This window comes from Homalodisca vitripennis, chromosome 5 (assembly GCF_021130785.1).
Source record: "Homalodisca vitripennis isolate AUS2020 chromosome 5, UT_GWSS_2.1, whole genome shotgun sequence".
NCBI lineage: Eukaryota > Metazoa > Arthropoda > Insecta > Hemiptera > Cicadellidae > Homalodisca > Homalodisca vitripennis.
Window position 1 is genome coordinate 38,398,418 of NC_060211.1, and position 16,643 is coordinate 38,415,060.

Sequence of the window (16,643 nt, forward strand, 5' to 3'; positions counted from 1 at the left end):
ACAGAGTCATCGAAAAATAATGCCTAGATTTAATAAAATTATAACATCAAAACCTTTCATGTTAAATGAGTAATTCTTTCACTGGACGATAACTGGTGAACGCAAGTTTTGTTTTTAGTTCGTCTGATTGTGTTTCTCTGTCTTTGTGATGCGCAGACAAGCTGCGCAATCGTCAAGGTCAGCCAGCCACAGACGCGCCGCCGCTCAGTACGATGTTGACCGTGCAACAAAAAGCATAGTGCGTGATTTGGTACGCGGAGTCAAAGTCAATTGTCAGTGTACAGCGGCTCTTTCGGAGAACATATCCGGGTCAAACAGCACCTGATAACAAAGCTATCGTTCGATGGTTTAACCAGTTTAGGGAAACAGGGACCGTCTGCAAAAAATCAAGACCAGGCCGACCAAGAACATCAGAAGAGAATGTTGAGCGTATCCGGCAATCTTGTGTTAGGAGCCCAAAAAAATCCATTGCTCGACGAAGTCTTCAACTAAACATTCCAAAAACAACAATACAAAATGTACTGCACAAACGGCTAAGACTTCATGCGTATAAAATTCAGATAACACAGCAAATAAAACCTACCGACCGCCCTAAACGAACTGAATTTGCAAGTTTTATGTTAAATGAAATTGATGATAATCCAGATTTTCTACAGAGAGTGTTGTTTAGTGATGAAGCTACGTTTCACATAAATGGATGTGTAAATCGTCACAATTGCCGTGTATGGGGATCGCAACAGCTAAACGAAATCCACGAGTATGTGCGTGATTCTCCCAAACTCAATGTGTGTGGTGCGCGTTATTTCATGGCATAGTTATTGGACCTTTCTTTTTTGTAGAAAAAACCATTACAGGCCTACTTTACCTGGACATGCTTGAACTGTTTGTGTTCCCCCAATTAGACGATATCGAACAACAGACTGGACAGCGAATCATTTTTATGCAAGATGGGGATCCACCTCACTACCATCGCGAGGTACGCGCTGCACTAAACGCACGCTTCCCAAACGGTTGGATTGGTAGAGCAGCCCCCATTTCATGGCCTCCTAGAAGTCCTGATCTTACCCCTTTGGATTTCTTTTTCTGGGGTTACATAAAAAATATAGTTTACGCAGAAAAGATTCGGGATTTGGACCATCTTCGGGATCGAATTTCTTCCGCAATCTTAACTGTTACGCCAGATATGATTGGACGCACGTGGCAGGAAGTTGACTACAGACTTTATATCTGCAGGGCAACGAACGGTGCTCACATTGAAACAAACTAAGGTATGAAAAAAAAAAAATGTATTTCTTTCCGCACATTTTAAGACTACAACCTTTAAATTACCTTTAATAGTTTTTTTATGACAGTTATTTAAAATCTAGGCATTATTTTTCGATGACCCTGTATATTCTGATTAAAAATATATCATGAAATATTATATTTGGTCCTTTGGACGAAAATGAAACAAGAAATGTGTTTTCATGCCCATTTGTATAAATACATACATAAAGTGTATCTCTGAATCTTTTGAAATGAGTTGATGTGTCATTTAATAGAAATAAAACACAAAATAAATAACATAATCAGCTAACATAAGATCAGACATGTCAGCTTTCTAGTCAATGTTAAAAAAACTATTGCTATTAGTTATGTGAAGTAACAATTCTAAGCCACGTTGACATTTATTAGCAATGCAAACGTCCTTTTAAAAATGAGAAACTCAATTTTAAAAGTTTACAACTGTTACTGTTTTACTTACTTTCATATAAGTTTTTTACATATTTTACATTTGAAAGTCTGTTCAGTTCAGTGATTTGAATTAGATTCAGTATGGAACCAAAAAATAAGTAAAAAAAAACTTATTTATTAATTCCAAATTCGCATCTGAGAGCAACATCTTCGTAATTAACTTAATCCTACAGAAGTTAGCTGACTATCTAACTAGGTACAGTTAACCTGTTCCTATGTACTGTACAATGTTATCATTGTAGTATAAAACAGAATATATTATACTATATACTTTATTTCATTCTGTCAATATTGAAATTTTTCTTATCTTTAGGATTCCTCACTTTTTTCCTTATAAACTTATTAAGGAAGAGATTTTTTGAAGAATATTTAAAATTTTTTTAATACAAATTTATTTTAATAGATGATTGCCTGTTGATTTGATGATGACATGTTTTAGGTGAGTGTAATATCTTAATTTACCAGTAAATTCGATTAGTTCATGACAAGAGTTGTGTTGGCCAACGGTTTAGGGGTGTTGTAACGTGTTCAAACCCGTGTAGTTGCCGCGGGCACACACAGAAAGGTGCATTGTGCAAGCAAGTGGCAAAAGTAGGACAAACTGAGAGGAATAAACTGAGAGCTAACTATAAAGTTTCAACCATTTACACCACTTTTAACACAGACTATTCTTTGTTTGCTTTCTTTGTTGTATAAAACATTTCATTTTGTCCATATTAAGGTGGAAATGAGAAATGTTTATAACTCTGCACTAAACATGTTTACTGACAAATTCTTTAGATGACATTTCCTGATTTTATTCCTTGTACATTCTTCCTAAAAATTGTGATAAAAATATTACGATATCCATGCTATATTAAATAAATAAAATTTAATAATAACAAATGGCTTTTAACACTTTGACTACCGAATTTCGCAGTAGGTGATATTAAAATTTGTATAATTATAATCGTCTGCAACTATAAACTGAGGTAGTTGATATGTTAACATTTAATAGCCCATAAACTGACTACTGTAGCTGTAAAGCTACTTTTAGTAGAGATTTGCAGGATGGTCAAGGACTGGGATGTGTTAGAATAATTGGGATTTCAAGAACATCAACTACACAGGTGCTTATTGTTACTAATTAGGTGTCATCAATGTACTACTTATACTAGATCTTTTACACTAATAACAACTAGTGTTCAAAAAAAATTCATGCCGTTAAAATAAAATTTTAAGAGAAAACAAGAAAATTGTTCTTTAAATGTTTGTGTGTGTTTGAGAGTGCGGTTACAGACCTGAAAGGCAGTGACAGCCAGCTGTGATAAGCCGTCCACGTAAGGCCCCAACACCTTGTGTTCCCGCACCTTCAGACTCTGCTTGTTAGCTTTCGGGTCGAGCAAGTCGTGAACCTGAACGAACACAAACACACCACTTGGTTATTACATTATAAATAAAATAACAAAAAAGCCATTAAAATAATTATTTACTTCACAAAAAAGTAAATTTCTTAAATATAGCATCAACCTAAGCTATTATTAAGAAAATTTAAAGGGAATACTTTGTGGATGGTTGTGATAAGACATTTTGCTAATCATAACTTATATCTGACGTTTTTGGTTTTAATTTTATGTACAACTATATATTTTTATTTTTGTGATTTCAAGAGTAAAACCACAGAAATGTGTATTTAAACAACAGATCGACATTTTGAGAATGACACAGCACCTATCTTATGCGTGATTATAATTTCTTCGAATAAATACCATTGCATGTCCCAAGTATAATTTCCTATTGTAAAGCTTTTAAATTATTTTATTAGTGCTTTTTTATTTGACTCGTGACAGACCAATTTAATTCTAACATTATCTTTTTGGGAACAGATCTATCGACTATGTATCAGATAGTGCTAGTGTAAAGGTGTATTTTCAGGTATAAAATTGTCTGGACTCTCAGTCCTTGATTTATGGAGGGAAGCACTTGATCTCTGTGCATGCTAAATAATTATTGAGTTAAAAACACCATACACAAGAGACACATTAACAGAACATTAAATTTAGTTTGCAAAAAAATTTTGAGAATTAGGGATGTATACAAAATTTAATTGTATTTTTATTATCATAATAATGGACTATTATCCGAGTAGCATTATAATAATAATTAAACATACATACAATGATTCTTAGATCATTTTGCAAAAAAAAGTAGTAACAATCATACATAAATTCGAAAATTCGATAAAAACAATTTTGTACAAATACTAATTCATGTAAATTAAAATTAGATGATAATATATTGCAAATAATGCTTTTGAAGTTATTAAAACACTTTTTTTATATTTCTAATGGGAGGGGGTATTTAAACATTTCTCATAAGGAACTTAATTAAAAGTTAAAACAAATTTGAGAAGCGCAGGACAACTTTTTCAAAGACTTTACAAGCAGGTTTTGTCTGCTATAACACACTATTAACATACTGGCCGATTGTCAGAGAACTGAGCTACTATCTAACAATACAAGCAAGCCTTTGCCAACAGTCTCTTCTTTTCATGAGCCAGTTGTCAAAGCGTCTCATGGTCTGTTGGATGATGAATGGCGCACGCTGAATGCCTTGGAACACTGGGCCACATGTGGAGGAAAAGTGGAAATGCTCCTCTTTGAGCTAATTCAGTTACAATTTATTTTGACACCATTATTGTTTTCACTGCTTCTCAGGAAAATGAACTTTATTTTCAACAGTCTACAAATTTAAAAACACAATAAATGCAACCCAAAGTTAAATATTTAGAAAACTAATTTTAAGACAAGGAATAATTATAACACTTATCTTTACACTTTCATTGTTGCAAATCCTTAAGATATTCCAAAAATTACTATTTTTTTCATTTCTTTAATCAAAAATGAAAGTTATAATAATGAAAGTTATTATTAAATGGAAATTGTAGAGTTATATTCGTTTGAAAGAATTATTATTAACCAATTAACTTAAGATTCTGGTATTTTAGTCACAAATCTAGAAATCAGTTGCATGTACTTTAATTTTTAAATACAATAATTCAAGTACTTGCAAAGTAATATATCAACAGCAATAAAGTATATATATATATATATATCAACGTTTATGAAAGTTAAAATAAATGTCAATTATTAGCACTTAAAAATGCACTATACAGTGGTGAAGGCTGAGCAGTTAGCAAGGTGGGAAAGAAAATGTTCCCTAATTAATATTACTTGACGGATATATTATTAAATATATTTATGAATACATTATTTAATTAGTATTAGATAGTTATGATTAATTTATTATTACTATAGTTTATAATAATTTATTTATTATTATTATATAGTAATAAACAATTTAACCCTGGAACTAGCTGTTGAAATTCCTATAATATCAGGTACTACTTTACTAGTTGTGCACTAAAGCCAAGAAAATTGTATACCATGCACTTTTCAAAAGCCACACGTTACGGAATAACTGTCTGGTGTGGTTCTTCGGATGGAAATCTTTTTTGTGTCTTAATTATGCGAAGAAGCATTAAGGCTAATGGCAGGAATAGGACCCAGAGAGAGCTGCAGGAACGTATTTAAAGATTGTAAATTATTGACAGTGACTGCCATCTATATGACCATTATGCACTATAGAACCATTGATCCTCCTAAACAAAGGCAACTGTACAATCACTTCACCAGATAAGCAGGAGACTATACACTCTCTATTCAACAAACCGTCTTATTTGAAAAAACCCAATCCTATGCTGAAATAAAGCTGTCCAACAAACTGCCTACTCATGAAATGGCAATTTTTGACTTGACTAGACATCCATAAATTTTGACATATTTATGGCTGTGTAACATATCTCAATGATATTGTTTAGTAAGGAATATTGTCTACTGTCTATCATCATTCAAACCTATGTAGAATGTTTATTATTGAAGTAAGGAAAAAACTTATTTTTTCAGCACATTACAGGGAACGTTTATCTGGCAGTTTGATCTTTATTGTATTTCAATTTAGGATTTTGTCTGCATTAAAATTTAAAAAAATAAAAGTAACCAAAGTAATTCCAAAGTACAGTCATATAAAAAAAATTTAATGTTTTAGTTTATTTTTCAAAATATAAAACATTACTCCCTAAAAGGATTATTTTTGTAAAAAACATAACAGAAATTCCATTTTCTACAAACTATTTGATTTCTGTTACAAAATTATAACATTTTACGTTTTACTAAAAACTACATATTCATACTCAAATATTTGTATACTTTTTCATTCAATACGGTTATTAGTGGGTGAAACTTTTACTATTATATACCACTTGATGGCAAATTTAAAGTTAACAAATTTTATGTCACTTGATGCAATTACAACTCTATAATAAAACTAAAAATTAAAAAACACTAGCAAATAGTTGTTTTAGTCAAAACTAGTTGTTTGACATTATAGAAATGCTGGTACCCATGTTTGCAATTAATGTCTTTCTTCGGATCAAAGATTAATAAATATGTTTAATAAAAATGATTAATAAATGTTCTGTTCAGAAATAAATTCTGAATACAATGATGTAGGCAACCTTTTTCCAAGAGAAATTTCCTGCATCGAAAGTAGAACACAAAATACCATTATTTTGCATTCAGTCGAACTGGGCGAATAGAAACAGCAAACAGTAATTTTGTATTGCAACTTTATAGTTTCAGTGCGTACTAATTGTGCATTATCATTCAATGAACATTACATCAAATTAAACTGTAAAACATCTCAATTATTCTAATATACAATTTACTTACATCTGCTTTTCAAAAGCAAAAGTTTTATTATAAAGATGACTGCAAAAATGACAAGTGAATAGTCGCTTAACATTATTAATTAACTAGTCACTCTAGTGGTTTGACAGATCCAGGTTTAATCATAAATTTTATATTGCTATTATTTATTATTATTCTATTTATTCCTATAATCATAACAGTTGAAAACCATTAAAATCTAAAGGGATATGTAAATAATATGATTAATGATTAAATGAATATTCAATAATATTAAAACCCTCTAATTAACGTTAATTGATTAATACATAACATTCATTAACAACAATTATTGTGCAATTCTTAAATACCACTTGGTCACATTTCCTCCCAAATATTCAAACTGATAGTGAAGTCAACATTACGTTTAGGGAAGGTGTGCAAGCGACAGTGATAAATAACGTAAAATGATTTGCTGACATTGTGAATGCATCCAAACATCATTTATTTCCAGGGCGAAGAACATCTTTATCGCTTGCAATATTGACAACTCTCCGCAATTTGTATGAGAGTTCTCTGCCACTTCAGGTTCTATTCAATAAAATATCATCAAAAATGAAATATAGTGGAAATTGCAAGTACTTTCTTTAAATCCAACCAACATCTGAATGCTCTTCGTGTTATTGTGCAAAATTTAAGACCGTTTCTCATCTCATGATACTTGATTATCAATTCAATTATTTACATATATTTACAAATTTAATGAGAAATGTGAATACATATTACAAGTGACATGGGTTGAAGCAATCCGGATGTAATGAGGATGTTAAAATATTGTAGCACAGCAGTCTGATTGTGTGCTGTACAATAAGCAGATCCTTGTTTACAAACTTCTTAGACCAATATAATTTCATTACAAGTTTTCTGTTTGTGAGTTATCTACAGGTAATTTTGCTGACTTTGTACAACTTTACAATAATCTTCTAAAACTATATTGTATTCTAAAAAATATAACTTATACACACTGCATATTTCCACACTATAGGGATATTATAATTTTAGAAAGAGAGGTACACAAGATGTTGGTCTGCTAAAAGCTATATATGTTTCTTAGTTCAGGAGAACCTTTTTTAATAAATCAATAAAACTGAGTATTAAAGGATTCAACAGAAGGTAAGGAAAGTCTTACTTCATTACATGCTTTACTATGTCAGTCAAATTATAAAATGGCATATGATTGTACTCAGTTTGATTAGAGATTTGTTTATTCTATGATCCCTACAGTTTAATACTTTAAGGCAGGGTATTTACAAACAAGTTGCAATTGATAGCAGAAAATTGTTTCACCTATTTTTAAATGCTTCTCCTTCTCACTGTAATGATTGGATTTTGCCTAAATTTATTAATTTCTATCTATAAACTTAAAAATTGGAAATCTGGGCAAAAATAATTCACTTTGCTCAGGAGAATACCAAAAAGCTTAAACATTTCTGACCGAAATGTATTGCATTTCAACAAAAAAGTAAAAACACTAACTCCTAATAATATGTTTTCAGAATGAGAAATGTTTAAAACAACTCATATAACATTTAAATTCATATAAAATCAATTATTTCACTAATCAGACGCAATCTACTGTATATTAATTACAGTGCCATGTGATTTTCAAACATAAAATACCTTCTCATTGTAGATCTCCATGTAGCTGACTTCTACCTTGTACATGAGCTCAGAGCTCTGCTGCTTGGCAATGAGATCAAACAGAGAATCACACAGTCGAGGGATGATGCCCTTGTAGTCTTGGCTACCCATCATCGTGAACGACTTGCCCGACCCTGTAACAGAGTATTAACAGCATTGTGCATCAGCAGTATTTGACAATGAGATCAAATAGAGAGTCACACAGCCAAGGGATGATGGCCTTGTAGTCTTGGCTACCCATCATTGGGAATGACTTGCCAGACCCTGTAACAGTCTATTAACAGCATTGTGCATCAGCAGTATTTGGCAATGAGATCAAATAGAGAGTCACACAGTCAAGGGATGATGCCCTTGTAGTCTTGGCTACCCATCATCGTGAACGACTTTCCCGACCCTGTAACAGTGTATTAACAGCATTGTGCATCAGTAGTATTTGGCAATGAGATCAAAGAGATAGCCAAAATTGAGGAATCATTACCCATCATCATGGTGGTGCCATGTTATATTTTTATATAATAATCTGTTTTATTAATAAAAATCATTATATTTAGTAATTATAGCTAAATTAGTATAACTGAATAAAAAATTGTTGCACCAGTAGACCGCCATTCTAAATACATAAGAATACTTTACAGAATATTTTGACATAAAATCTCAAACACCTGCAAGTTATGATTGAAAATATTGTACAGAATAATATAAATTATTACTTGCTATATGTCACATACGTAAACACATGAATGGCAATGCAGATCAGTATATACATCCTTTTAGTACTAACTAAACATGTTTTGATATAAAGGTAAGTAATAAAAAATACAAAATGTCATTGCAAATTACCATAAATCCTGAATGGTGGATCGTATACACCTTTGATAAGAAAAAACTAAGGAAACTGAACAAAATTTCAAACAAAATTCTATAAATATCACAAAATACTTAACACTAAATGGTAATTTTATTAAATTAACAGATAATTTAGAAGTAAAAACATTTGAGCAAAATGAAATTGGTAGAATATGTTCAGAAAATGGAGAAAGTAAAATTACACCAAAATGCAATAGAAACAGGTTATATTAAAAACTTGCCCTGTGTTAAAATTAAGTTGTACTAAATCATTAAACAAATATTTTAAAAACCTCAACATAATGGTAATTTCTTAGTACTTATACTTAAAAAGATGTATTCTATACAAACTTTAATTTTATTGGCTGAGTGTTAACGAAGTCTATCACTTGATGAGGGCCTGGAAAAATGTTTTTCTGTCTGCTTGTCAACCCCATAAGATGACTAAAGAACAAACTGACCTATAGACAAATTTTATATGGAAGTTTCATTTCTATTTAGGCAGCATCGAGAAATGTATTTGTAACAGTTTTTACCAGCACTCCCAGTTTAAAACATTTTACTCTATACCTGCCACTCAACGCCAACGTTAGTTAAGGTTTTTGTGTTTTGTCGCTTCAACTATTGTGACAGTTTAAAAATGCATGACTGTTGAGCTGTCGGACAAGCTTCAAGTCAAAACTATTGTATAATATTTATATTTTCAATGTTGAACATACTGCAAATGTCCTCCTTATTTCCAGCAACTATCTCTTCTCAAACTTCAACAGTTTCATGATAATCACATCCTCAGTCTTTTATCCTCAATCATCAAGTTAAAGTCTCCTATTTATGTGTCCAACAATTTTAATCTCATATTTGATAACAGTGGGCAACCTTCACACAGAAGAGCTTCTCTACTAGCTATTGTTATCGACTATTTTCCAGTTTTCAACAGGTTCAAGCATGCCAATTTAGGACTTGCTCCCTGTCAATATTAGAAATATTGAGAGCCATACCCCATACTCTCTTTTGCAGGCTATGTGGGATGGTGGTTGGTGGGGTCTGTGGAGAGCGTGTCGTCAGGTGTCTTGAATGGTTGAATGAGTGAAGTTTTAGATTTGTATGTAGTGTAATAACTAATTATAATGTATCAAATTGATTGTTTCACTAAATATATTTAATGTATTTCGTTTAGTATTAATATTGTGTCAGTACTTATAGCTAAGTTTAAATCAATTTCCTACTTGTTTATTATATGTTTTGTAGCTTTTTAGTAAATAGTACTAGTACCATCATGAATAAAGTTATAAACAAACTCATCAAATCGTATAACATAGTAATAGTAAACGTGACATAGTATCACATGTAGCCTAACTATCTGTCAGATATCTGAAGATAGATTGTATCTCTTGGATTTAAATTTAGCATGAAAATTCCTTTCTACAGAGACAAGAATAAATTCTACGATGCTACATGTCCATCCATGGGATTTGGCTGTGCCTCATTAAAGCATATCACTCAATAAGCTGGCACAATTTCTCATAAGTCTGCCGGGAGGATGTAAAAATTTGTCTGTTACACGACATGTGGTTCTCCAACCCTGCTATATCACAGTGTTAGTAGACGATTACTGATAAACATGAGATATAGGAATGATGAGAATTTTTATAAACATAGACAAATATTCTATGATTAAAATACAATTAAAATAGGTCAGAAAAGTGTCAAGTTTCAATCGAATTTGATAAATACAGTAATAATTTCTTTCTAAAATTTTTCATTACAAAGTTCTCCAAATATACCGGTTTTGTAATATTTCAACAATATAAAACATTATTGATACGTGTAAAAATGCTTTGTTACATGCATTTTGCAAGCTTAAAAATCAATAAAGAATATATTTTATCCTAAACTTTTTAATCATTTGAGAAATTTCTTTATGAATATAAATGTTATGATTATTTTATCATTTTTAATGATTTTTTTATCTTAAATTAGCTGTAAAATTATATTCAGAATTTTTTACACTATTCCTATTGTACAATAATATCAATGAATAGTGTTTTTATTTCATTCCTAAAACAATTATTGAAACCTTAAGAACACCCAAATCATGTCCACTCGAGATTATTTAATGCTGAAATAAACATTTTAAATAAATAAAGCAAAGTGAATGTTATAAACTCTGCGTAAAATGTGAAAGACACAGAGAACTCAGTGAGGGTGAGTGTTGTGACACACTTTTGTGCAGTAAAAAGCAGATCCCTAAAGTCTCGTAAACAATAACTGTCAGTGGGTCTAACAGTGTCCAATTGTTTCAGAGTCTGCTGGCGTCAAGACAGAGTCGCTCTCTAACTGTACTCAACAGTACTTTCAAAAACAACAAGTTTCATGTACCACCAAGTGAACTTTTACTCACTGTTTCCGCTTGTTATGATTTCCTTTCAAATGACATGAGCTGTTCCGTCTTATATAATACTAGAAATACTTCCATATCTCATCTTTAGAATCTATTATTATAAAAGTTTCATCTAATCTTATTTCTTTAAATAGTCTAGAAATTAATAGATTTTTGAGAGAAACAGCTCGGGAATTTCCAGTTTGGTATTGATGGATTTTCTCTTTTGTATCACAATCCAGTATGTACAACCTCTCTCGTCTACTAGATCAAGCATAACAGTATTTAAAAAAATTATCAGTCCTTTAAAAATGCTGTCATCATCCTGAAACAACTTTTAACTTTATATTAAAGGATTTACTTAAGTTTAAAATTTCCTAATCCGATTATCGCTTATTTAAAAATGTATGCACATCTTGGCCAACCATGGACCCTTGATCCCAAAACTAACGCCCTGTTTGAGAAGGTTTATGTGTATGTATAAAACACACTCAAACATATGGGCATGATTACAATATTATAACACAAGAGACACAAACACAATGTTGTGTAACACTACCACTACCAACACACTACCATAACACTACCAACATTATTTATAACTGTTTAAGATTAAACTTGGCATAGCAATATTATTTACATGTCTTGACTAGACTATATCCAACCTACCATATTCAATAGTCATTTTCAAACTCAGTGTGTTCATTTTAATGTTGGCTGTAGTGTATTACTGACCAACAATGGTAAAAACTTTTTATAGAAATGTTTAATGCTTTTAAACTCAACTTTGAATATCTCGGTTTCAAGATGGCAGCTGTTCTAGATTTTGAATGGGAAGAGTTATATCTACTATATAGCAGCACAAAGAAGAACTGAAAAACTTCTCTTAATTTATAGGGTAACTTGTAAAAGTTTGTGTTCTTAGTTTTTGATTTCTCATAAGGTTTCAAATAATTAAACCTCGAATAATTTAATTAAATATTCGAATTTTTTTAAGTATTCAATAAAACAGCAATACAGTAGTAACTTCTAACTGAATGCCGCCAAACCTGGCATTACTGTAATTAATATATTCTGGAGTTCTTAATCCATCGTCATTGACTTGATATTTGCAATTAGCAGTTGTTTATATTCATTTATAAAATAAGTAGGTTTTTACATTCACACACTTTTATCTCACAGATTTTTTTTTATTGATTCATTTTCAGAGAGTTAGAAAAGTGACTTTCACATATTCTTAACCTTTTGTATTATTATTTGAAATCCTTTTGTTTTATTACTTGAAATAATTTAATGAGATTAGCTAAACTTACAGTAAGATAGAGAGAGGCATACTCATTTTTGAAATTTCACAACATCTATATTAAAATTACAAATATTTTTGGATCTTTACATGTAGTTTTTTGCAGGACTTGGATCACTTTTTTAAAACTTTGTAAATAAGGACATATTGGGCCAATTTCCCATTTAAAATTTGAACTAACTCTCTTCCCATTTTTTACAAGATCTAAAATATCAAAACTCATCTGAATGGCAATTTTTTACATAAGGAATATGTTATAGAAGCCATGTCAAATATCTTATGTAATACAATATTTTATATCAAAATGGATAGAAAAAATGTGATAAGAAATTAACAATTGTACTATAATGCATTAAAAACAAGATAATATGCATTAACTTTTACTTCATATCTGAGATATAACTAAAAATGCAAAATGTGCAATAGTAAAGAGAAACAGAATGGAAAGAGGACGGAAGAGAGATTTAGATTGCTTCTTTTCCCAAGACAACTGTAACTATTCAGCTATCTGCATCTCTCCTCTGCATATCCAGTCCAAATAGCTTTAGTGATCCAACTTAGCTCCAATATGAATGATATTTTGAGCAATAAATAAATTTATCATAAGACAGGATTGTACGAGTAATATCAGTATAAAATATATTTTCATTAATTCTACATAATTTTATTTCAAAAGCACTTTCCCCGATAAAAGGGGAATTATCAGGGTAATAGTATATGGGTTTATTCAAGTGTTTACAAGAACATTTTCATGCATGATCTTGATATTCTTCACTGGTAAATAAGTATGAAGATGGAAATATACACATATCTAGTGAAAAAATCATTAATAAAAACCATGTTTTAAAAATATTTAATTATTTATAACACTTTTGTTTAAAATTATACAAAACAAAAAACACTAAATATTAGTTCTTTAAGAATAGAAAAACACAAAGAAACACAATTAGAAATTTATATTTTACATTATTACAATTTTCAAATGACACGTATATAAAAATAACTAATTGAAATAGGAGAAACAAAGTTTTTGCCATTTAATAGCTAAAAACCTGTTGATGATGGGGAACAATGAATAATTTAAAGAACTAAAAAATCTTTTTTTATATTTTAGCATATGCATACTTCAATATGAGTATAGACTGTATTCAAGTATGATTTTATGTTGCTAATTTTATTTTTTTAAAGCATACATAAAAATGGAATATAAGTTTATTACATTACTGTACAAGACACCAACATATTTAGGAAAATTGTAATATTTGAAGTAAAAAGTTAATTAACACCACCATACATATTAATATTTTTTAATTAAGATAAAAGCATGTATTTTACATTTTTTTCAACCACTGATATTAAATATAAGTAAATGCAACAATACATCATTATTAATATGTTAACAATAAAATTAATAGGGACCTAACATTTGACTGAAAGTGTTAAGAGAAGAAATAAACAGGTGAAGGAAGTAATTAAAGTTAAAACTTTGCACAAGCATTGAACATACAAACTCAGACACGGCCAAGATTAACTTTAGTAAAGTTGTTGGACAAATGCTAGCGAGTACTATTACTGTTTTATAGTTTAGAGAGGGTTATATACTCACACGATACTTTAAACCTGTACAAGGTACAGAGTGTGCCACACCTCGGACACTACTCACTACTCGTCTGCTCACCTCCATTAGTTAATTATTTCAACATTACTCTTCCACTCCCCAACTTTTACTCTACTCCACCCACTCCTACTTCTTGCACAGTATTCATTGTGTGAATTATTTCATTACAACATTTCAAAGTAAAACAATTGCGCCTAACTTAATCATTCCAGACATTCCGATTTGTATAGTTTTGATAAAATTAAATATTAAAGGTTTCTGATTGTAATAGTATGCAAATGTATTTAGGAAGGAGAAACCCTTTACATTTTAATATCAACTATGTGTCAGATATTAAAAATAACCTTGGTAATTCATCTCGTACTACCAGTAAATATCTACTAGAAAATAACATCAATCATCCACCAAAAACTTTTCAATGGATAGATAAAAAACATGATGATATCTTTAAATCAGTTATAAACCTAAATAACTCAAATATCTGTGACATATATAGTACATCAAATAATATCTTGAAGAAAATACTCTTGGCATTTTTGTCTCTCTCACCTTTTGTTTTAACCACTGTTTAGAGAATGGTTATTTCTCTGACGAACTTAAAACCTCAAGAGTTTTTTAGTGTTTAAGTAACATATATATATATATATATATATATATATATATATATATATATATATGTGTGTGTTACTACCCAATCTCTATAATTCCAATTATTGGAAAATTACTTGAAGCCCTAGTTTATAAGCAAATTTATAACCAACTTGATAGTAACAATATTTATCGACACATTTATTTGTTCGCTCTAAGATGATGGTAATTCTAACCTTCAAGGCAACATCTCAACAGTCCAAAATTCTTGGAATATTTTTTGACAAGAATTTAAATTGGGATACCCATATCAATTACGCCTCCACAAAATTATCAAGAGTATAATTTATCTTCTGAGGCGCCTTATCTTTATATGTCAACAAAAATTATCATATATATAGAAAGTAAGAACTGTCTATCTTGCCTTCTTCCAATCCAGAATAAGATATGGACTCTTGTGTGGGCAAAACAAATAGGATTAATGATATCCTCATCCTCCAAAAAAACATTAAAATAATTCCTGACTCTCAACCCCGGAACACCGTAAACCTCTTTTTATTGATTTAAAAATTCAAACTATAATAAATCTACATCTCTTTGACCTGTAAAGTATATTTTTCAAAATTCACAAGCAATATCAGGATATATTTTTCAAATATCCTGTTAGCGAAAATCACTCCTATAACACTACAAATTGAGACTGCAGTTATTTCTCAGAGCAGGTTAAGTAAGACACTTAACAGCCAATTTGTAACTGCACTAAGGGTATACTCGTACAATCACCTATTACCTATAATGCAGATGTATGAAAAGAAAAAGATTCTTAATAAATATTATTCAAGGCTGTTGGACAACTCATTTTACTCACTTCAGGAATTTTTCCACATGGAATATATTTTATTTTGATATTGCTAATTTTCTTCATAGTTTCTTCATCTTCTGTATTTCCCATTTGTGAGATTTATTCATACATTAAGACTTTGCTGTCAATTACAGCTGTAATATGACTTCGATAATGATCCTTGATTTTATAACAATTTATTAAATGTATTGACTTTGACTTTTATTTGTTACAGAACAGCAAACTATAACGTAATAAGCACTTGAATTACTGCTATGTAATTGCTAAGTAAATCTTTTAAAATGGGTTCACATTTATTTATGTACCAGTAACCCCCATAAATATAAAAAATGTACAGTTATTTTATTTCCAAAAATATTAACAAATTTGAAACTTATTATACTGTAACATCTTTTCCTGGAGGTTCTGCAGCCACTTGGTTTCATAACTTATAAAAAATGTACAAAACTTGACAAAATTTAGGCAAAACACAACAGATTTATGGCAATATAATTTTTAGTAGAATAACAAGTATTCTGACTTTTTGCTATCATTAATGTTACAAAAATAGAATGTTACATTTTGAAGTTTAGAGTCTACCCCCTCCATCATGTGTTAAACACCCTTAAGGCTAGTTTGTACTAATTAGTCATTCAGTTGAGCAGAACCACAAATCAAGAGAATATAAGGAGGAGGGCAGCAACAATAATTTGATACTACAGTTTAATCAAAGCAAGAGTAGACAGTCATCTGGGTATAAAATTATGATTTATTTTCACATATTAGTCACTCAGCACACTAGACTATCAGTACAGTGGACTATATAGTGAGGAGGGTATCCAAACGAGATTTGTTTTTACATGTTAGCCACTCAGCAGACCAGTAAAGAGGGCTATATAGTGAAGAGG

General features: G+C 30.5%; 1 protein-coding gene across 3 annotated transcripts in view; it reads right to left on the reverse strand.

The window, feature by feature from the left end:
- The window catches only part of LOC124362020 (kinesin-like protein KIF13A), a 224,653-nt gene that overhangs the window by 63,692 nt on the left and 144,318 nt on the right, over positions 1 to 16,643 (reverse strand). For all 3 annotated transcript variants that reach the window (XM_046816163.1, XM_046816162.1, XM_046816161.1), the window contains exons 4-5: positions 8,139 to 8,293; positions 3,015 to 3,128 (exon numbers count right to left, since the gene is read on the reverse strand). In XM_046816163.1, the coding sequence (XP_046672119.1) occupies positions 3,015 to 3,128; positions 8,139 to 8,293 (269 nt within the window). The remainder of the gene's footprint in view (positions 1 to 3,014; positions 3,129 to 8,138; positions 8,294 to 16,643) is intronic.